Source organism: Apostichopus japonicus, chromosome 8 (assembly GCF_037975245.1).
Source record: "Apostichopus japonicus isolate 1M-3 chromosome 8, ASM3797524v1, whole genome shotgun sequence".
NCBI lineage: Eukaryota > Metazoa > Echinodermata > Holothuroidea > Aspidochirotida > Stichopodidae > Apostichopus > Apostichopus japonicus.
In genome coordinates, this window is record NC_092568.1 from 34,128,790 (window position 1) to 34,152,302 (window position 23,513).

Here is a 23,513-nt window from a genome sequence, read left to right on the forward strand (position 1 = left end):
AGTAGCCTTCAGTTCTGCTCGCATTTGAAATGAGTATTTAAATGCTAATCACTGAAACTTTTAACATACTAAAATTTGCTTCATGTTTGCCAAATGTACCCTACAGGAGGTTATTACGATGCATTCTAAAATAATTCACATGCATCGTAGAGTGTCCATGTTAATTGTATTAAATTCATCAGCTCAAAGAAATCTTTTACGATGGCTGGAGAATACTTGACGTCGTTTGAGAATTTGAATAACTATCAAATGTAGGAATACTGATGACCTTTAACACTACAGACAGGACAGCATCAAAAGCTGTTTGAAAATATGGTGTCATCTGAAATGAAGACAAAACTGATTTTGTGTGTCTCGATCGTATTTCATATTTTGAACTTCAGAATTGTCTATAATACACTACAGGTCCTTGCTATTTCCGTTTTGTTGGCTGCAATTGCGTAGGCTTTGTTTTTCTGTAAAAAATACTTAAACTATAAATAGATCTGGAATATTTGTTCAATGTTGAAAGTAAATAAAGTATGCTGGTTTCAAGTTATGCTTTTGGAATAACTGTATCAACATGACATGTGCATTCCTAGAATCTCAAAGTCGAATTGCGGACTTGGGGTTCTAGCGTGGAAACATGAGGAGGGCGCGGAGAAGGAATATTGGAATATTATGGCAAACTGAACAACTTATGCCCCAAAAAAACCTGTTTTCTATGTGAATTGTAAGGAATGCTTCTTGTCTTCTTCTTTTGATTTCGTCCAGTAAATATCCATCATTTTCTTTTAGCCTAAAAAAGCGAGCCTAGGCCCCTCCCAAAAAAGTTGATGAATGGAATGGTAATTTACTTTTAATTTTCAGGTATCTGCTGAGTTGTTTCGGTCACAGGAATTTGAGAGGTATGACCCAAGCCAGGAACCAATTTTCCCTCCTGAACTGCTGGTAGGTTACCTGAATGATGATCATCACAGTGTTTTTGATTGTAACATAACACTTGGAAGCATAAGTCTACTTATACTTGTCAGTCTATGCCACTCTCTAGTATTATGGAAATGTCTTTTTCGAGTAGAATATTTTATGAATTATGATGAAACCTTGGCAGCATTATCCAAGGGTTGTTTATTAACAATATGCAATAAATATGAGGCCAAAGATCATTTATTGATCGTTTCATTTGTTTAGTATAAGTAATTAAGTTGCTCAAAGCTTTAAACACAATACAAGTCAAAGTTCACTTAACAGTGCGTAAAAGATATGCTTCAATCCGCAAATTTCTCCTTGAAGTAGATATTTAAGTATAGAAGATAACACACAAAGCCAACGTTGGGAATTTTTACCACAGTGCCTGTTGACTATAGTCTAAGACCCTCTTCCCTCTCTTGTGATTCAATTAATGTTATTTTCATTTTCTACTGTGTACTTTGCAAATAGGGTAGGTGAAACAGTCTCCCGGGTCCGCTTACGTTTTAATATTCACACAAAATGTTCTCGTGATAATTTTGCAGGATTCCCCGTGTCCGAACATTTCAATCTTCATAAAGTCGTTCTCTCAAAAACCTAATATGAATTTTAATTGCCTCGAACTTCAAATCCGTCACTGAACGTAAACGTAAAGAAATCGATTGGATCTTTCGTATTAAGTCTCACATCACCGGCCTCAACAACGACTTGGGACCTATTAACAACTATCAGTTCAACACACAGATGTAATGCGTTCTTTGCTCCTAAATCCGCTTCCTGTATAGTCATGGTGATAATTCCATCTATGCAACTTGTACTTTTCATTCAACTGCCAAGTATTGCTGACGTAGGTCCCGGGGGGACCGAAAATTCAAATATCTTTTCTAAGACTTTACTCCTTATTTGTCAATTATGAGTCATATGTTATTTCTCTGGTTTTCTCTAAATAACATTTTCTTTTGGAGTAAACGTTGAGTTCGTTATATTACATATATATATATACGTTTTTATATATATATATATATATATATATATATATATATATCATATGATCATATGATGAAAAAATGTATAACTTTCTCTTTATAATTTCCTTTGCAATCTCTGATATTTGTGAGAAGCGTATTTCCATACAGTGTATATGTCTTTCTTCACTCGTTCTGACAGGTCCAGAGCCAAAAGCCGGCATTTTCTCTGAAATTTTCGGGACCGAGAGTGATTTGGTTCCGTCCTGTTACTCTTCAAGAACTTTTGGATTTGAGATCACAATATTTGAACTCGAAATTGGTAGTAGGCAACACTGAAATTGGTAAGATTTTACCCCTAAGGGACATAAACTTTCAAATTTGAAAGATATATATATCTTTTGTGATTTTTACAGATATATGTATTTGTTTGTTTCGTTGTGTGTGTGCAAAGTACGTGACTTACTTTTCATGTGCCAGTTCCTATTCTCCTGCATTCCTGCAAGAGCAGAATATTGCTACGTTTAGGGTTCTATTTATTAACGTTTAAGTATTGGGTGTTTATTACTATCTGTTTTAGACTTTTACAATAATTGTCTTACTGTAGTATAGTTTCTCATACTTATTTATTTTAGACATTGACTATGATGTAATCTTTTGTGCATTTTTATTTGTTTAAACTGTTTTACTATTTACATACTTATATATATATATATATATATATATATATATATATATATATATATATATATATATATATATATATATATATTGTTTATAATCGTTTAGTACGGGTGTTTTTTATATTGTTGCTTTATGCTTTCGCATTTTATGCCTTATTGGTTCTATATATTTAATATTTAGTTTTTGTTACTATTTGTTTTTAGGTTTTACATTTGTAAAGCGCTTTGAGCAGCTTTGCTGATTATGCGCTATATAATTATAATTATTATTATTATTATTATTATTATTATTATTATTATTATTATTATTATTATTATTTTTTTTTTTATTATTACACGAAGGTTATAATCTGTTACCTTATATGAAATGGTTCAGGAATGCTAGGCAAACGATTGACAAATGTAAACTAATTTTTGCGTGACACTAAATGTTCCACTATTAAACTTTAAAACAATCTGATATGGAAAGTGAAGGTTATTGTCATTGATGACTTCATATTTCTTTGTTTGCTCCAGCTGTTGTTGTTTTAATTCTCTCTTTAACCTAATTTGCCTAGTCTCTATAGAATAAATAAGATCATTTTGTAATGTTTACCTCTAGGGTGAATCTCATAGTCACATTCCTGAATTACAGGTTGCTAAATTAACTTCATGAACTACACCAAAGAAAAAAGGGGGGAACCCGATGAAGTAACTCTTGAGAGTAGCATGTCTTCAAAAAAGAAAAAAAAGATGGTTTGATGATAAAAAATAAAATCTGGCGTATAAAACGAACATTCACTAATGGAGCATAATCGATACGAAATATGAACGTATAATCCGAGGATTACACTCGGATTTGGCAAACACTTTTTTAAGAAAGCCTACACATAGGTTTAATCACATCAAAGTGTGATGCAAAACATTATTAGTTTCGACCAATCATGCCATGTCACCTTTCACCCGAAGCAAGCTGTTGATAAAGGGAATTCACATGTATACACTAACATGTAAAATATGTTTGTTTGCAGAGTATTTAAGTGTCATGTTTGGTTTCGATGATACTCGTAACCTTTGCATTCATGATGGCGTGTGTGTGCGTGTGTGGGTGTGCGTGTGTGTGCGTGTATGCGCGTGAGTGCGTTTGTGACGCCCATCTTGTAAACACGATATCTCAAGAAGGGAAGGTCAGACCAATTTCATATTTACTTGTGTAGAGTAAACCACATTGAGTACAATGGTCAATGGTCATTTAGGATCACCAGGGGTCAAATTTTGAAAACATTGTACACACGATATCTCAAGAAGGAAATCATGGGCAGACCTCACATTTGGTGTGTAGGAGTACCACATTGTGTAACAGCAGCACAGTGTTTTGGTAAAGGGCAGAGGTCATTTAGGGTCACCAGGGGTCAAATTGTTAAAACCTTGTTATAACGATATCTCCATACTGGAAGCTTGAGCCGACCTCTTATTTAGTGTGTAGAAGTACCACATTGAGTTAAAGAAGCCAATTGTTTTTGGTGGAGGTCAAAGGTCATTTGGGGTTATCAGAGGTCAAAACGTGAAACCCTTGTAAACAACCTCACTTTATATTACTTCAGATTCATGAAGAAAACTGCTCATGTTACATCGTCGAAACCATTCTGGTTGAGTAGTAGTGGCTGATTCGTAGTGAGCCCAGCTACTAACAGATCTGAAGTGTGTATACATTAGGTTGTTTACTGATACAGCTCATTTTGAGTGGTAGCGGCTGATTCGTATTGAGCCCAGCTAGCAACATATCTGAATTACGTATATTGCAGGTTGTTAACTAATACAACTCATTTTGAGTACAGTTGAACCCCATCGCAAGAAAGAAATATGCAACACCCTATAAACCATATCGTGATACTCTGGTGAGGTATCCAGGCGGGTATCCAGGGGGCGTTGGGGGCGCGCGCCCCCCGGGTAAGAAAAAGAGGAGAGAAAAAAAGGGGAAGGAAAAAAGAGGGAGAAAAAAAGAGGAGGGAGGAGAGGAAGGAAGGGAAAAGAAAAAGAAGAAAGAGAGAAAAAGGAGAAAATGAGGGAGTAGAAAATAAACGACAAGATACCGGGAAGATAAGAGGAACAGTCATAATTACAGCGCTGATCACTATTATATACACAGGGTCAGTGATGGATCGAGGATTACGGAGGGGTGTGCGCCTCACACTTCCCCTTACACCTCTTTTCCCCTTTTTCCTCTCTCACTAATGTAGATATCTATCTACATATATATATATATATATATGTATATACCGGTACTAAATATGATAACGAGTGTGTGTGTATGGAAGCCTTAAATTGTACAATTGTGCTATGAAACCAACTGTGGCTGGTCTCGAACTCGACCGAGTCGTCGGGGAACATGACGAACCCATCACTTCTTCAGATTGTTCCCATCTGCATGAAAACGCGCGCCCACAAACATACGCCCACCCCTCTAATCGCTTCCCGATGAATTACGAAACTAATTAATTAATGACCTTCGCCCGTAGTACCAAGACCTTGACAAAATCCGACAACACACCACTTCATCGATAACAAGTGATCGGGTATATTAGTGACGTCTAGAGGTCGTGCACTGACCTACATAGAGTGTGACCACTTCCGACTTTGCAATTTCCCAAGATCAGGCCCCGAAAAATCCAAGAAATCCCAAGGGCACTGTACTGTATGGATATCTAGCAATATCTAGCGATAGGGCTGAAAATCCCAAGATCTTCCCTTAACTGAAGGCAGATAGAGAATCGAAGCCTTCAGTGTGTAATGAACTTGAAACTGTGCGTATTTCGAAATGAAAAGATTGTGGGGCAAAGTAGCGTAACTCCTATGGGCTCAGACCGTACTAACCAGGTGGCCCCGACCAAAAGGGGGCCCCCGCTATACTGATGCACAGAAAAAGGGTATACCTCTTTGGATAGGGAGGGCCCGTTTTACTGGGAAAGAAAAACTCATGCAAAGACTGAACAAGACAATATACGTAATTTCACGTGATACGGAATACGGACATCATGATCAAGGGCTCTTTGGGTATTAATGTCTGTGTCGAGCTAGTTATGTTATTTATTATTATAATCGAAAACGAAGTATATTATTTAAAACCCAATTCCAGCCAATGTTGTACTGAGTGCAACATCGGGACATATGATTTTTTGAAAAATTCTAAAACAATAACCCACCACCCAACAGACTTGAAACTGCGTTCATTTGAAAAAGAAGGCAGGGCTTGCATATAAATATAATATAAAAGGTAAGAATAAAGATGCCTTTGGTGTATCTGGTAAGTAAAAAAGCACAGGAAATTAGGCTTAGATGGAGACAAAGTTTCAGCCGAAATTAGGTTTATACTAATGTTTGATTACTGTATTTGTACAGTAGTCTCCATTATACTCCATACAGTATAGGGGGGCACTTGCCCACTCCCCCTGGAAAATCACAAATTAAAAAAAAAGTTAAGCATTTGACATTTCAATGATTTCCCCCAACCGACAGTTCTCTAGTTATGTTCATTGCATACGGACCCATAATGCATTACTGAAATTATTGAAAGTCAAAATCCTAAGACATGAGATCTCCAAATAACCGATGTGTAAATGCAACTTGAACGGGAAGTGTCTTTTACGACGATCTAGGAGTATTTTTTGGCAAAGAAATCGTCGTGCGCTCCGCGCCAACCGATGGTGGCCCTCCGCTTAGATAGTATACTCAAGTAGTGTGTTACACCTTTATGACCTACTATCTTAAAAATTGTTTGCGTCCGCTCAGAAAAAAACTTGCGTCCACACGTTCCTCCATGAAAACATGCACTTTAAATTACCTCTACAGGAACGCACAATACTTAGTTATAATGACCCCTGACAAAAACATTGGCTTGTGCGCAACGGATATCCTATAGTGATAGGTTTATAATGTGCATATTGAAAATCGTAAATGCAAATTATACAACTCATGCCTATGGAAGCGTGGGGACATTAATATTATATGTATTATCTTAGATTACAATAAATTCATGTGTTTGCACTGAAACCCTATACAAGGTGTACTTACTATATAAAGAGAAGTGCAACTCATAGCAAGAATATTTTGACATAATGTGGTAGCCCATACATGCAATACAGACACAACTCTTTAAATGTACATTAATATTCACACAGATTGAAAGAGGAAGGTGCCAACTGCATTATCAGTACGCAGCTGGTACGGTACGGTGCCAGCATTATTTGAATATATGCCAGCATTAATTTGAATTTATGTCAACATCAAATCAATTTTATGTAGACATAAAAAAGTCCTGCCCTCTGATATGTCGTCATAATTTCTGAATTTTGTCCACTGTGGCCAACCATACACGTTGATATATTAGAGAGTGCACACACATGAGAGCCTATACTACAAACTTTGCTATCTCTACACGGGACAGCAACGTTACAATTAGTTGCATTAAGACCGTCGGTATAATGCCAGGTGCGTATCCAGGGGGGGGCGTTGGGGGCGCGCGCCCCCCGGGTAAGAAAAAGAGGAGAGAAAAAAAAGAGAAGAAAAAAGGAAAAAAGAGGGGAAAAAAGAGGAGGAGGAGAGGAAGGAAGGGAAAAGAAAAAGAAGAAAGAGAGAAAAAGGAGAAAAGGAGGGAGTAAAAGAAAAACGCGAAGACACCGGGAAGAGAAAGAGGAACAGTGACATCATTACAGCGCTGAAGGGTAGCCAGTGACGGATCAATGATTTTGTAAAAGTGTGACTCACCCTACCCCTTACACCGACAACTCCATTTTTTGACGTTTCCATTTTCCTCTCTCACTAATGATCTATATATATATACTATATATGGTCTATCATAACGCGTGTGTAGAATTGTGCTATGAAAACAACTGTGGCTGGTCTCAAACTCGACCGTGTCGTCGGGGAACATAACGATTTTTGGAATGGGGGCGACCGCGCCCCCCCCCCCCCCCATTCAGCATTTTTTTAAATGATATCGCTAAGTAATTTCAAAATAGAAAGTGCTTAAATGCAACTTACAAGGCCTGGGAAGTGTCATTTCCAGCGTTCTGGGAGACATTTTCGGCCAAAATTTGCTTGTACGCTTCGCGCTAACAAATGGTCCTGGGTAGTGCCATTTCCAGCGATCTGGGAGGCATTTTCGACCAAAATTTTCTTGTACGCTTCGCGCCAACTTATGGTGGCGCTACGCTTAGATTAATTTGCCTACAGGCTTCGCCCCTCCCTTGGCAAATTCCTCGCTACGCGCCTGTTCGAATTTGTAACGCAAACAGCAGATATCACATCATATCAGTGAGCATGAAAATGGCGTTCCAGGATGAAAAGCCTCAAAACTGTCCGACTTGCCTGAAAAAATAACCAAAAATTTTCGCGCGCGTTCAACGTGTTAATGTCAATATAATATAAGCAAGCATCGGTTATTACATCGCATGCCATCATGTACCGTACGGTCCGTTCAAATTGCGCAGTATACCGCGGGATGCTAATGTAAACAACGACATGTCTCATGTAGATGTATAAAAAGCATGGAGGTCCAATTATGTCAAAACTCTCTTTTACATTAGTAATGGCGAATTAGGGGCTGCACCCCCGCCGCGCAGTGGCGGAGCGTCCATGCGGTCAAGGGGGCGGATGCCCTCCCCCCCCCTGACGGACTCAAATAGACTGCTGGCGCCTTTTTCAGCTCTTTACCACTTTTTACTTATTCTACATTATTGACTTTTTTATTGCGCTCTCATCTACTTATTGACATTTGTCACATTTTGTTGGTGGAATTTGGCGATGACACCTTATTCTTCGTTTATCTGCAAATAAGCCAGGCCCAGAAAGGGTCATTTCCGGTGATCTAGGGAGTATCTTTACTCAAAAATTTTCTGTACGCTACGCGCCAACCAGTGGTGGCGCTCCGCTTAGATAGTGTCGAAAGCGCCCCTACAGACCATTCTCGCCCCTCCTGACCAATACCCCTAGCTCCACCACTGCCGCCGCGCCTCCTACGCCTATGTGTGTAGTGTTCGCTTTCTGAAATATCTGCTATTTTTTTCATTTCCTTCAACCAAGTTTTATAATAGCCGTTATAAGAGGTTTTAATATTTCTACACCAATAAATTAACTGTGTCTGAATTTTCGAAAATTTCTGACCAACATTCTGCATCACACTTCCCTCTACTCGTGCAATTTTGACCGGTCTGTTAGGGGTTGAGCCAGGGAAGTTTTTCTATATTGGTTGTCCATAGATGAAATTTTGTACAACATTATGGGTATCTTTTGAAGTGAGTTTATTCACGAGAAATGTGAATTTTCAAATTCTGAACAAATATGGGGCTTAAAACCTTGAAAAGTGGGGCTGACGGGTATTATGGGCCGCGACGTAGAATCACCTACAAAAGCAAAGACCCACAGGAGATGCGATCAGGTCCAACATGATGTGTGCCGGGTTGACAATCTTCAAAAAGGTTATGGATGAAAAAAAAAAACTATTAGGAAATACTTGGTTCTCAGGCAAAATGTGTACATCTGGTTGGTCATTTCAAGCCCGAGAAGTGCCGTTTCCGGTGATCTGGGGGGTATCAAAATAAGAAATTTTCCTGTACGCTGCGCGCCAAACGATGGTGGCGCTCCGCTTAGATGGTAATTCGCGCCCCCCGGGTTTTAAAATCCTGGATACGCGCCTGAATGCGCTATATAAATAAGTTATTTAAACATAATACGTTGTGTTTATTGAGCACGACAATGGTAGGGACTATTAGCCAAACAAATCACAGGAAATTTGGAAACGCATCATTGACTGCTTTCAGCATGAAACTTCTTTGTAACGGGAGTGTTTTAAACCTTCTACTTTGCGGTTGATTGTTATCATTTATTTGTTTTGAAACAAATTCAATCATCTATACAAAGGATTGGAAGAAATTTTGGTTCTTTTGAGAAGTTGCGGGTTTTTTAAAAGAAAGAAAGAAAGATATTATTCCAAAAAGTACGAAAACATGTCATTGGAAACCTGCTCAAAAACCGAATCATGTGTCGTTGTACACTTGTTAACACAATTTACACGTTGACACTGAGGGTTATATCTACGATTTGTGCAAACAGATGAATTTTTTTTTTTCAACTCCCTGGTTTAAAGTTGCAGTTAAAATGGTATGTCTATTAAGTGTTTATATGAATGAGGAATTGTTATAACGGAACGCTATTACTCTTTTAGAGATGTGTAACCATTTTCTTTAAAACTTTCATAGCTTCCAAAATTGTTATTATTTTGAATTCTTATACATGAACTCATACTTTCATTTGTGGCTTCATCATCTGTTACTAACAATGTGTTCAAATTTGTTGTACCACAGTGTTCTTGTGTTTAATTGTTTCTACCTGGTAAGTTGCATCACATAATTAAAAAACAAAAAAGCACCTACGGTTACAGTTTACCGTTAATCAATGAATCACAGGTAGGGATGTGTCTGTTGTTTAAAGCTTTACAAGATTGATTGCCCTACACAACAAACAATAACAACACCACTGAACTGAACAATGTGGCAACAAACACGTATTTAATGTAGATCCCACCCTTACAGTATACCCACAAAGAAATGTGTAATATACACTCGAGTGCAGTTTTCTGCACTCGGACTTTAGACCAATTCCAATTTGGTATATCATCTTGCTTGGCAGATCTCTTATTTCTGAAGTTTACTCTTTGAGTGTCGAGAATGAGCACTTATGTAAGGAGTCAATGCAGTCTTACACATTTAGCCACACATACAATGAAAATCTTCTTGTTTAAAGCAAATCATATGAAGCCAATGCTTTGATTGGTTGCTGCTATTCGTCATATGGTAGATTCTTTAGCATAAACGATAGTGGCTTTGTAATTTATATAGAGACTGTGTGTATACGGCAATTCTCACAATATAACTCCATTTCAATTAGATCGTTTCATAGTTCAAAGCTGTTTCAAAGTTATCGTTACAAAGATAAAACGGTGATCATTAGATGTCATTTTGATCTTAGTAATACAGTGAAAGGCAGTGTCATGTGACAAACAATAATTCACAATGACACAGGCTGTCATGAAATGACCATTGACCTCAACAACTGGCTTCTTGTACTAAATGTGATACATCAAAATACTAAATATGACATCTGTCCTTGTTAAAATATTGTGATAAACAATGGTTTCCACAATTTGACCCCTGGTGAACTCAAACGAATATATGACCTCCGCCCACAACATAAGGCTCAATATCACAATATTGGGACTACTAGCCCCCTTCATCATCTACATGGCTGGCTGGTGAATGCCAGCTGAACATACACTCTCGGGCGCGTATCCAGGGAGAGGCGTTGGGGCGTGCGCCCCCCGGGTAAGAAAAAGAGGAGAGAAAAAGAAAAGAGAAGAAAGGGAAAAAAGAGGGGAAAAAAGAGGAGGAAGGAGAGAAAGGAAGGGAAAAGAAAAAGAAAAAAGAGAGAAAAAGTAGAAAGGGAGCAAAGGAGGGAGCAGAAGAAAAACGCCAAGACATTGCCAAGATGGTGGCGCTCCGCTTAGATAGTACTTTGCGCCCCCCGGGTTAGAAAATCCTGGATACGCCCCTGGTATCAGATAAGCTCTTAGAACATCAAACCTTTTTTATGATAAAAACTAGGGAATTGATGATACATAATTTCAATTTCAAGTTTGGTCATTTTGTATATACAGGTGTGGAGGTGAAATTCAAGAATCAGCTCTACTCAGTTCTTATTGATGCAAGTCACATACAAGAGATGCGGACAACCTCTGTATCGGAGGATGGAGTCTGTGTAGGATCATCTGTCAGTCTCTCTCACTTTACCGAGTTTCTCAAGGTTGTGGTCGCAGAAAGCTTAGGTAAAAACCTGCAAAATATTGCAAAGACAGTACAATTTTTTTTCTGAAATCTTTGAACAGATACCTTCAAGTAGTTGTGTCTCCTTCCTTCTTGCAGTGTTGTCTACTTTGTCACACAATAGAGGTAAATCTGGTGAAAAATATGTGTCCTCAAAAACAACCAAGCTGAGATTGACATGCCCGTGAAAGAGCCATGAGCTTGTTTATGCGATTGATGTTATAAAGTGATATCAATTTGTTGCTGGTTCGATATGGTCATAAAAATATATGAAACTGAGATTTCTTGCTTTTCCTTATTATAGCATATACATATACTAGAGAGAGTATGTTGCTTGCTCCCACTACAGTCAGTGTTGTAACCTGTATTGTAAAAGTTGGGTTCATTATGTGTTACTTAAACCAAACTTGTTGATATTTTTGTATACCTTTAGCCTACTCTATATTTTTTTTATGACCAAAGCAAGTAGTTATAAATTGAAGCTTCAGCTATCAGTTTGCCTGCTTCAAACTTGTCTTTTGATCTTGTGATCCTCAGATTATTTTACGATGTTTTTCTAATGACTGTGTTTACTTCAAGTCTATGGGATTTTTATTACCACAATGTGGAAGTGTTTGACTAGGGCAAATCGTTTAGTATGGAATTTGTTATATTGTTGCATCACTTAGATAGGCAGGGTTTGACAAACTTACTGCATATTTATCCTCTTTAGTATTCCGTAAAGTACTAACTTCTTTGCACTTTACCCTACTAGCAAGAAACATATAGTACGTTGGAGTTCATGAAAACAGGTAGTGTATTGTGGAATTTACCGAGCTATCTATCCCTTATCAAGTGACAGGTTGTCCAAATGCAATGTAGCTGTCTGAAAAATATGGCCTCCATAGAGTGAAGTAATAAACCAAATTCGTCAGGCGGTACTTCTGCATTGACTTTGTTTTACCGTTTACCATTTTATGTAACAAGTTGCCCTAAATTGTCCTATTGGCATAAAATCACGAAAAATCATGCCAACATTTTTCAATTGTTAATACTTCAGTTTAATTTCTCTATTTTTTTTTTGGTAAGAAACACGTTAGATTTAAAGCCTTAGTGACGGGAGGTAGTGCATCAGAGTCAATTGCATGAACTGGCTTCCATCAATCCATGTGTTGACCTGATAGACATCTTCGTCTTAATCTCTGTTCCTCCGTGTCCAACTAATGCTTTTCTTTAACTGCATATTATGACATTACCTAAATGTTATCTAATCAGTTTCTGCTACCTCCTTTATGCCTTAAAATCAATTTGTTTTAATTATTCATCTTGTGGCCATATACTTTGCCCTAGATTCATTCAAGTTACCTGATTAATTTTCTATACGAAGTCTATGAAACTTACAGTGTTGTAAAACATTATGGTAGTGTTCTATTGTCATATTGCAAAGTAGGTTAGGCTACGTATCTTTGCTGTAGGACGTTTGTTAGGTCAACGCTCCGTTTTTCATGTTTGCCTATATAAATAATGTGCTTTTGCAAGAATTCAAACAAAGAACTGCTGTGACATATAATAAAACTAACAGCGCTATATTCTCATTTGGAAGATAAATTATGTTACTAACTGCAATCAACTGTTTCACCTCCTTTCGATTCTTTTTCCTTCTCCTCAATTTTGCATTTGAAGTAATGTTATCATTAAATGCTCACATTAAGTTAATTTTGTTTTGGGTTGTAAACGTCATGGGAAAAGAGAACTCTAATAAGAAAACATTTCTATTGTTTCTTCTTTTACCGTCCAGAGCATCAAGTCAGGTCCTATGCCGCAATAATAGAAATGCTTCGCTGGTTTGCTGGACCTCAGATCCGTAACGTGGCTGTAAATTTTCTTACATCCTATTAACATACATATTACAATAATTGTTTTAGTTTTTGTAAAAAATATAATTGAAGCATTTTACAAAGTTTCTTTAACATTAAGCTATACATGTTGCAGTGTACAGACTCAGTGTACACGTACACGATGTTATGGTTAGTTTATAAGTGCATTATTGGCACTGAAATGTAGAACAACCTCCCTGCATTACTAACCCATTCCGGGTTCAAAAAGGGTTCATAAGTGCTTTGTTGGCACTGAAAGGTAGAACAATCTCCCTAAATAACTAACTAATCCCGGGTTTCCAGGCACATGAATGGTAATAATAGGTAATCAATCAGTGACAAATGACCAGAGATCCTGCGTTTGGTCACGTATAGTTACAAAGGTCAATTTTGTTCGTTTGATAATATTAAACTGTTTTATTATAACTTTATAAGTATTTCAAAATAGCCAAAATATAATACCAATGAGGCTCTTGTAGTTTGAACAGAATTATGCCAGTAGTTTGTATGATCTTTAAATGCATTAAGCACCAAAATGATTGGCTAATTGCCGCAATAGGATATATACGACTCAAGTAATCAGCTTCATAGCCAACCGTTGTCGCAATAAGTCAGATAATTCAATATAACAATGAAGGATTACATATAATTAGAAATAATGTATTCATAAAAACGTTGAATACAAACATGAATATTTTCTGTGTATTACAGTCTATCGGCGGTAACATTGCAACAGGGAGTCCCATTTCCGATCTTATTCCGCTTTTCATGGCTAGCAAAAGCACAATTACATTGGCATCAGTGAAAGGTGGGTATTAATTCAACATTTACACCATCTTTGGCTTTCCTCATCTAACTTATTTCACAAATACATTATAATCTCAGTTATATTAATTTCATCACGTTTCAGGCAGCGTGGCTTGATATCACATATTCCATGACAAAGAAGTTTGGTGACATTTGCAATACAAAGATAGATGATAACATTAACAAAGCCCTTTGTTAGATAATTGAGCCAATAACACTCAATTGTTGATTTCTCTCTGACCGCACTAAGCTAGTATTATTTTTATATAAATGGTAATATATGATCACAAGTACTTATATTGATCATAATGTTTGATTTAATTTACCTTTATTGAAGATTTGCACTTATCATAATTTCAAGATTTTTGTTTTAACACATCTGATAAATTCCTTTAAACAAGATTTCAATTCCTCTTCAGAATCATATATACACAACGACAACAGTGTCACAAACTGTTTGCATTTTTTCAGTAAGAAAAAGGATTTAAGAATTTAAAGTTAATTCAAGGTCTTACAATTTTTAAAGGTATGCGTCTATAGGCCTACAGTAAAGCTTTGATTTGAAAGAATCTGTGTCCACAGAAGTTACATAGTTCAAAGTTCTTTCAAACGATATCTTTGAAGGAGTAATACAATATTTTGATGTTGTTTATTATACTCGGTTCGACAAATAATACAGACTAATATACATTGTCTTTCACAATTTGGGGTCAAACCCTGGCTGTTTTAACTTACGAGAGTACGCATAATCTGTCCGAACAATTAACTGTTGTAACTTTTACGTCGGATTATATTTGTTTGTACTTTTGACAAAGGTTATCGGACGGTTGCGATAAATCAAGAGTTCTACACTGCTTACAGAAAGACCGCGATGCTACCAGAAGAAGTAATTGTCAGTGTCTTCATTCCGTTTACGACCAAGGTGAATGCTTTCAATTGGTTTGATGTCATATGATTCATATGAATCTAAAATTGATTGTCATTATTAATTACATGGAAGAGGTTGTTTAAATGTCATAAAAGGGGGACCATACACAAGAAGAAACTACTTTAAACATGATTTAATACAAATTTCATCCTTTTTTATCCATAGAATGAAATTATGTTTGGGTACAAACAGTCTCCTAGAAAAGAAGATGACATTGCTATCGTCAATGCTGGGATGAATGTCAAGTTTGTAGAGGGTACCAGCATGGTTGAAGATGTCCGATTAGCATTCGGTGGCATGGCCCCCACCACCATTATGACCCCCAAAACAATGAGTAAAATCATAGGAAGGTAAATGTTGAAGCAGAAAAGTTCTTACGCAGATCTTATATTATACTGTAAACCATTGCAGTTTAACTAGAACTGTTATGTTGCACCAGCAACGTTATATCTTAAATGTTTCACGTTCGACATAATCCCAAGTATTTGGCTCATTGTTCAGAGCCAAATACTATAAAATACATATACCTTATCGGCAGCACGGAGGCAACGGGGTCGATCGCCCCATGCCTTCACTTTAGTTCATAGCACTTTGCAAGGGGCGAGGAGTGTGTGTGGGGGGGGGGGTGTAAAAGTCAGAAAATGTCTTACGAAAGTGTTTACTTGCAAGAGAGTATAGTGTATTCGTCCCCAGGACCCCTACTGGACCCACGCTGTCATTGCGCGGTGCAACACAATATTCTGCCTATACCAAACGTAGTCCCCCCCCCCCCACCAGGTGCAGGCGTCCCTATACATTGGTAGGCATAATCAATAACAATTTCTGTCCTGATTCTTATATGTGAGGGAGACTAGAAATCAATAGGTTATAACAACGATAATGTTCGTTATTAAAAGTAACATAGCTTCTCAAGGTTTAAAGTATAATATATGAAGTTATCTGGGCGCTATAGAAATTTAACTTTTAAAAACCTTGATAAGGTATCCACTACTTGCAGTAACTTATTTTCGAAGCTGATGATTGCATTTAATTTAGTTCATGATTGGCTTATTATGATTTATTTAGAGTTATACTTGGCTAAGTATTTTGCTCATTCATTATTTTGTTTGATGTATAAGAAACCAATACTTCAGTTTCCCAATTATTATATTATTAATGTAGAGGGTACATTAAATTAACATTTCTTACACAGTAAATACACTCGACAATTTAATTTATTACTGAAGTGCTTTATTAAGGATTTTGTTGATTATAAATTCTCTAGAAATACAAGTACTTATTATAAATTGATGTAACAAAGATACAATGAAACCTCTTAACTGTTGAGTACTGTTAAACGATACCGGCCCAAAATATGCTAGCATATCAAACAATAGTAACTTATTTGCTAAATTTATCAGTGCTCAATATCTGGAAGTAATTTGGACATTCCGTACCATCAGGATGATACTTTTGAAAGCTGCAAAAATGTTTTAGCATGCTAAACTTTGGGACCAGTACTGATGACCTTTAGCCGTAGAAGTAGCAAAAAGCATTACAAAAAATGCTTTGTTCTTGGAATAACAAAGCATATTGTATTTGCCGATGGAGAAGACCAGTGTGTCCTGTATTATACAATGAACAGCGAATTGGTTTTATTTCGTGTTTGTAAAATCCAAAAAGCAAATGTATGTAGAAAAATATAGCAACAAACTGGTGCAATTGTTATTTCAAATGTTTGAAATAGAGCAATTACTAGTTCTGGTGTTGAGCACTTGTATTGTTAGTTATATTGTTGAACACCAGAGTCATCGTTAGTTCTTGTTGAACAAAAGTGTAAACGTTAGTTATATTGCTTAGCACTAGAGTTATTGCTAATTCTGGTATTGAACACTAGTCTTATTGTTAGTTTTCTGTAGAACACAAGTGTAACGATAGTTCTGTTGTTCCAAAATTTGTGAAACAAAATATGGAAAGGTATTCTAAATCACCCAATCATCTACATATTTGCTTGCACATATTAGTAAAAGTGTTCTTCTTTGTTAACGAGGAATACGAGTAAAATGAGTTATTTTATTCCTGGAAATACATTTATCTTCTGATGTACCAATGGATCTGATGCTGAACACGCTCGGATGATTCAGGTTCATATGAGGTTCTGAAACAGCATATAGGCCTGCCCAATAAATGTACTACCATCCCCTTACCTGTTAGAATTGACATATTAAGGACAACCGAGGAAAAAGGCAACAGTCAATAATTTAACTCCCAAAGGAGGTAACATTTAGACTTCAAACTTTAAGTGTTTGAAATTTCAATATTAACCCAGCTTGGTGAAACAACAAGCCATTTCGCCCTTTTGACTTGTTAAAGTGGTCTTAGCAAGGAAGTGTGACCTCGTAATATAAAAGAGATGCATGTTTGAACCGCTTCGTATCCATAGCTCTTTAAGCCTGGTTTTTATGATGGACTTGTCTTTTTGATTTGGGTATTTGGCAGTTCCAGTCAGTTTGTCAATCCAAGAGATACTGGAAGCACCTAAACATATATCCAAAACGCACTTAAGTGTATCGTAAAATTACCCAGGAGATACGGAAGAGAAATAAAACCCTAACAAATAGAAAAGGTTCCATGTCCTTTGCTTATAGGGGAAAAGAAACACATTCAAATACCGTGCAATAAGAAACATGTCTACACTAGGGTGGAGAATATGCAAGTATTATTTGTAAGTTAATTGAACAATTAATCCCTCGATTGAGCTTCGTGCAGGGTTTAATTTATGATTTACCATCGCTATAATTGTGTATGGGAGACTGCCAATACTTTTTCAGCTTTCCAGAATCTTAGAGTGATGCAATTTCATTTGCAATTAATAATTTGTTTCGATCAACAGGTGTTTAGACGTATGATTTGTGTTAAAATTAATCAGTATTGCTATCATGTATGCTAGAAAGTTGGGAAAGGGTCACTTACAAATTTTCTGCTACCTCCAAAGCAAATATGTGAAAAAATATTATTGTTTAATTTTAGACACAAATGAGCATAATGATCTTAGGGTGAGAACCTACGGAAACATCCACCTATATACGCCCGTTGGTTTAGTATTCTGAAATTGGGAAGGTAAAAGCAACTTTAATAAGTAAGTGGTTATTTCCATGCAGACAACTTTTTTTTAATTTTGTTGGGTTAAAGTTAGTTAGCACCGTATTTTACGTTGCCATTGCTTTCTTTGTAACCTGTAAAAAAATACTCACTCTATGTTTTATTCAATTTATATTTGATTCAGAAAGTGGAACCAATCTTTGCTCGAGGAGGCTCTTTCTTCTCTCCAAGAAGAACTGGCTCTACCAGATGGTGTTCCCGGTGGGATGGAGGTCTACCGTCAATCGCTAGTTCTTAGCTTCTTCTTCAAATTTTATCTCAAAGTTATTATAGAGCTTGGCAAAGATCCAAAAGTAAGCGCTTGTTTATTCATCCACATAGGCATTTTACTCAACTATTTGTTGCTTTAATTATTTAATGATGTTGCCTTCACTTAGACTTTTAAAGGAAGTATTTACACATGTTATATATTTCTAAATTCAATGATTTAATGTCATTTCTGGAAGCATATTTACTCTCGTTTGCCACTTTCCACTATAGGAGTTGTGAAAGAGGGGGCAGATTATTTGTAGGTGTAGGTTGTAGGTCACTCTATTGTTCCGCGAGATTCTCGCGCGGATTTACTTGGTTCGCGAGATCTCGTATAACACGATTTGGCTATTGCCCCTTAACGTAGATTATATTATTACAGAGGTGACGTGTAAAACTCCAAAATGTTTCTATGTTACTTTTCAGTTTTATTTGAAATATATTTAATCACCGTACTTTGTCAAAATGACAGATTGGCGGGCTTGCTATGGATGTTTTAACAACGTCTATACACGTGACTGAAAGGTTAAGGTTGGTGATGGAAGTCTTTAGAATTGTGTCAAAAGATTGAATAGTTTGTTAATACGAACGTTTAGCAAACGGCAATCAAGCAAGAGGCTTAAGTATTATGATGTTAGGTTATGTAAAAATAAATATTACACATCTATAGGAACTATAAGCAAGGCGTTTTGCAATAGTGGCGTGTACAAAAGGGGCGGACACATCCATCGTCAGTCGGTGGGGGGAGGGGGAGACGATCTGTCGGGGAATATTTTACATTTACTTTGGGAACAACTAGACCACTCTTTCAGACCCAGGTCTCCCTAAAGAGCAGATCTAGGGGTCAAGAGTATTTATTCTAACTATGTTACATGTAAAGTCGACATTTACCTATACGAATGCATAATTTGACGTCTAAACGGTTCAAGTTTTTTCTGTTACAAGACCTCCAGACTCAACAAGAACTGAACATCACCCCATCATTAAAGAAAGCGTCGATCCGCCATAAAAATTCATAAGCCTACCTGAATCATGCAGTCGGGGAATTTAGAACGCCCCCCTCAACCCCCGCACCTTTGAATTCATGTGAATACCATAAGTCTGGAACCAAAGAGCGATCATAGTTTATTTTGATTCTATGAGTATAGAAGTTACAAGGCTCATTTTGTAAAAGCACTAAGGCTCTATTGAATGTTAATCTGGCTCTACCGAATGTTAATCGGGCTCAACCGAATGTTAATCGGGCTCAACCAAATGTTAATGTTCCACCGAATGTTAATCGGGCTCCACCGAATGCTATACGGGCTGTACCGAATTTTAATCGGGCTCCAACGGTCGAAAGACCACAAGCCCGTCCTGTTATTTTGAAAGAAAAAAATGTCAAGCAATGACCTGAAAATTGTCACGAGAAATGATCAGTGAAATCAAGGCAAATGCTTCCTTTCATATTCTTGATTTTCATTAAGATTTGTAATATTAGTTGGAGTTATGACTTATATACTACTGTTGTGTGGCCGGCTAGCTGTTCTGGCCTATAGAATAACAGAACTTAGAAAAATGTTCCCTCGGCAGCTGAGATCAGAGAGAGATATATAGAGACGTTACCGTAAAATAAGAAGAAGACAATACTTTTCTTGATTCCTCTCGTGATTCTTTAATTTATTGACTAGCGATGAAAATTATATATTGAATTTCGATGTTGAGAGAGCTAGAGATATTATGTTGAACAATATTGGTGCTTTGAAGTGATCACTTTGGAGACAGATACGCAAGTGCTGGGCAAGCGCAGAGAGGCCCGACGGTTCTAGGCCTGCGCACGTGTTCACAGTGCTTCTACACAGTAACGGTACGTCAGCATGGGAATACTACACAAGCTAGCCCAAAAATATGCCCTAAATCACCATGGAAGGGTGTGATTGGTCAGCAGGAAAAGTAACCTAATAAAAAAAGTAACGTGTGCGTGCAAGGTGATGACCTCACTGCTAAGACTAACCAATGGGAGCTATTATCTAAAACGTGGGCTGCTAAACATGCGCCAAGATTCAAGTGTCCTAAGATAGTTACATTAATTCACGCATCATTGTAAACTTGACCTATTTTGACATAAATGTAGCCTTGTAACAGAGAGCCAAAACAATATAATACATTAGAAATTGGCGTGAGAAAACACTAGTCCTTCCGGAGAGCTGAGAAGTAAACAAGTAGTTCAAAGAAGCCGTCGACGCGCACTCCGACGGACCTGGAGATGAAAGAAGCAGGCCAGACATACCATTACACGACACTACCATAACTTCATATTCTTTCTATCTATTTTCCAGAATACTACAGATATCCCTGATGTACCACCTGCTTATGAAAGCGCGGTGTATGATTCTCATCCGAGTGAATTCTGCAGTACACAAGTCTTTCAGGTACATGCAAAGGATATTTAGTAGTGGAATTGCTATCAATAGTTCTCTACATATGTTATCATGCATACCGAGCGATCCTGTGTTTGTTATAATAGCCAATTGTCGTCATTACTTAATCTCATTATAATACTTTGTTATTTAACACTTACTGCTGCCACGCAGTTGAGACAGGGGAACATGCATAGCTGAGGTAGAAAATATAAATGATGATTCTATAGCGAGAAATATTTTGACTTTCTAAATGCTTAAAATTCATTAATGTTACCTCCACAGAAATTTTACTAGTGTAGCCGGTCATAAACGCAGTGACCAGGCATAAATATATTTTTAGGTTTGGGAAAATTACAAGTGGTACCTTCCCATGAGGGTAGACCGATTTACTCTGAGATCGTAGGGACAACTTGAAAAGGCGGAACGCTCAAACAAACAAAAAAACATATAAAGGCAAAATAGTGGGTTTACCAGGCACATGCATCTCGTATTAACATCATTGGGGTTACTTAAACTTAAAGAAAAATGTAAACTATGTCAATGGGTGTAACTTACAGATCTCGGATCACTTTGAGGAATCCATTGAACTTATTGGAAATAAAATACTTATCAGTCCCAAAGAAAAAATCGCCGAGCGGGTCGACAGAACATAATTGACAAAATTGTCTCCTCGGGAATCTTCTAGGGCGGTTCACTCAGTTGGGGACGTTGGGGTAGGGTGGCTTTCCGGATGGCTCGCGACCCAAGGAAAATAACCTCTAGGGGCGTTTCCTGTCTCGGTTTTCAGGAGGAGCTGTTCATCACTGGGGTTGGGTCATCGCAGGGGTTCATTTCCGGTGCCCAACAAGGACGTATAATTAAAATGGGGATTTATAGTTCCATCACAACAGAAAATTAGCACAACAAATAATGGGGTTGCCAGATAATAGCGCAGGATGAGATATCTGCCTGCATGGGTACAGCTTCGGGTGATCAGTTAACTTACATTAAATATAAAAACTCCATGTAAAACAGTTCCAGGTATTCACTTAAATAAAATATCCATGTATAAAACAAGCTCCATGTGTTCACTAGACTTCTGATTATAATATAAAAACTCCATAGGTAAATAGCTTCAAGTGTCCACGTATCTTTAAATTAGTTTTAATACTGGTCCTCTGCCCTAATACTGGTGAAGTTAGTCTAAGAGAATAACTATGATCTCGTGCCCAACCATCTCAAACCTAATCCCTCCTCTCTTCTTCTCTAACTATTACAAACTCAGCTTTTTGTATCTTTTCTTAACTGTGTCCCCTACCATACCCTATTCATTCCATCCCGTAATTCCTAAAATGCATCCCATAATAATAAGTATACATCCTATAATAATATGAATACATCCCATAATAGGTAAGTAGTGTTCATCTGTCTCTGCTCTCTCAATTCTGGAATTAATTGGGAACTAAAATGAACCATGATAGTTTTTAAGTTTACCTTTATGTTTCCTGATTGACTCAAGATAAACAAACCCAGTGATAAAGTGCCATCATGATACCATGGAAACATTGCTTGAATTGCATGTTGCTTGCATCTATGCGTGGTTTAATGTTAACTTTTCTGTTGACAGGAGGTTCCATCTGGCCAGCCTAGTCATGATGCAGTTGGAAGACCGATACCTCACATGTCAGCTAAACAACAAGTCACAGGAGAAGCTAAATATGTAGATGATTTACCAAATCTGGAAGGTAATGAAATCAACTCAAACTATGATTTAATGGTTGCATAAAAATACGTGCTGCATTCTTTTATCAGAATAGGACAATAACTTGAACTTGAACAGTTACTATATGTCGAATAAGGATTAGTAGTATTATTAGCAAATACATTAATGTAGTTGAGATAATACTCTAAAGTTGGAACATATTGGTAGTATTTACATCCCATCATATTTTTTTGTTACGATGATGGGCTGTATTTATATAGATATTCAGTTGAATCGTCACCCCGTGGAGACGAATGGTTCAGCTAATTATGCAGATGACGTAGAGAATCTAGAATTTTATGGGCCAATTTCTCTGAAATACAGAATATAATGGCTAGTATATAATGAAGAGGAGAAGGATGACTATGTGGGGGGGGGGGGTACCAGTGAGAAATCCCGAGTGCATTAAAATTTGGGTAGCCTAGTGAAAAAAGTCAGTTTTGAGTCGTGAACATCTATGGGCCAACATAGTTATAACATGATAGTATCAATTGTACAGGTAAAGGATATTAGAATTGAGATGCCTCCCTTTAATAATGTATATCATAATATTATAAAATATAATTGATAGGTGCTACCCGTTAACTGGTACAATTATTCATGCATGCCAGCCCCCTTTGTATCGTTTCACTCACGTTTACATCTTTTGTAATGTAAGCATTAATAATCAATTATCACTTGACAAAGGAAGTCAAAAGATTACATTTATATCAAGTTCAATGACTTTGTACATTTGGTTATAATGTATTATTAATTATTATAATGTTTGTGCATTTATTTCCTTTCTAATGTATTTCTTTCATAATGGAATACATGTGTACAGATGTCCCTACCAAACAATCATCCTTTTCTCTTTACATAATATGATCCATATTTTTACAGCTGTGGCAATGCACATCTTTCAAAAGTGCATACATTAGGTTTTGTGTTAACATATT

At 37.0% G+C, this 23,513-nt stretch overlaps 1 protein-coding gene across 1 annotated transcript in view; it reads left to right on the top strand.

Moving 5' to 3' along the window:
• Positions 1-23,513, top strand: part of LOC139971689 (xanthine dehydrogenase/oxidase-like) — a 68,114-nt gene that overhangs the window by 30,211 nt on the left and 14,390 nt on the right. The window contains exons 7-16 of the mRNA XM_071978379.1: positions 850-930; positions 2,116-2,257; positions 11,286-11,453; positions 13,229-13,305; positions 14,019-14,115; positions 14,930-15,036; positions 15,208-15,392; positions 18,308-18,476; positions 20,751-20,843; positions 22,441-22,558. Of these exons, the coding sequence (XP_071834480.1) occupies positions 850-930; positions 2,116-2,257; positions 11,286-11,453; positions 13,229-13,305; positions 14,019-14,115; positions 14,930-15,036; positions 15,208-15,392; positions 18,308-18,476; positions 20,751-20,843; positions 22,441-22,558 (1,237 nt within the window). The remainder of the gene's footprint in view (positions 1-849; positions 931-2,115; positions 2,258-11,285; positions 11,454-13,228; positions 13,306-14,018; positions 14,116-14,929; positions 15,037-15,207; positions 15,393-18,307; positions 18,477-20,750; positions 20,844-22,440; positions 22,559-23,513) is intronic.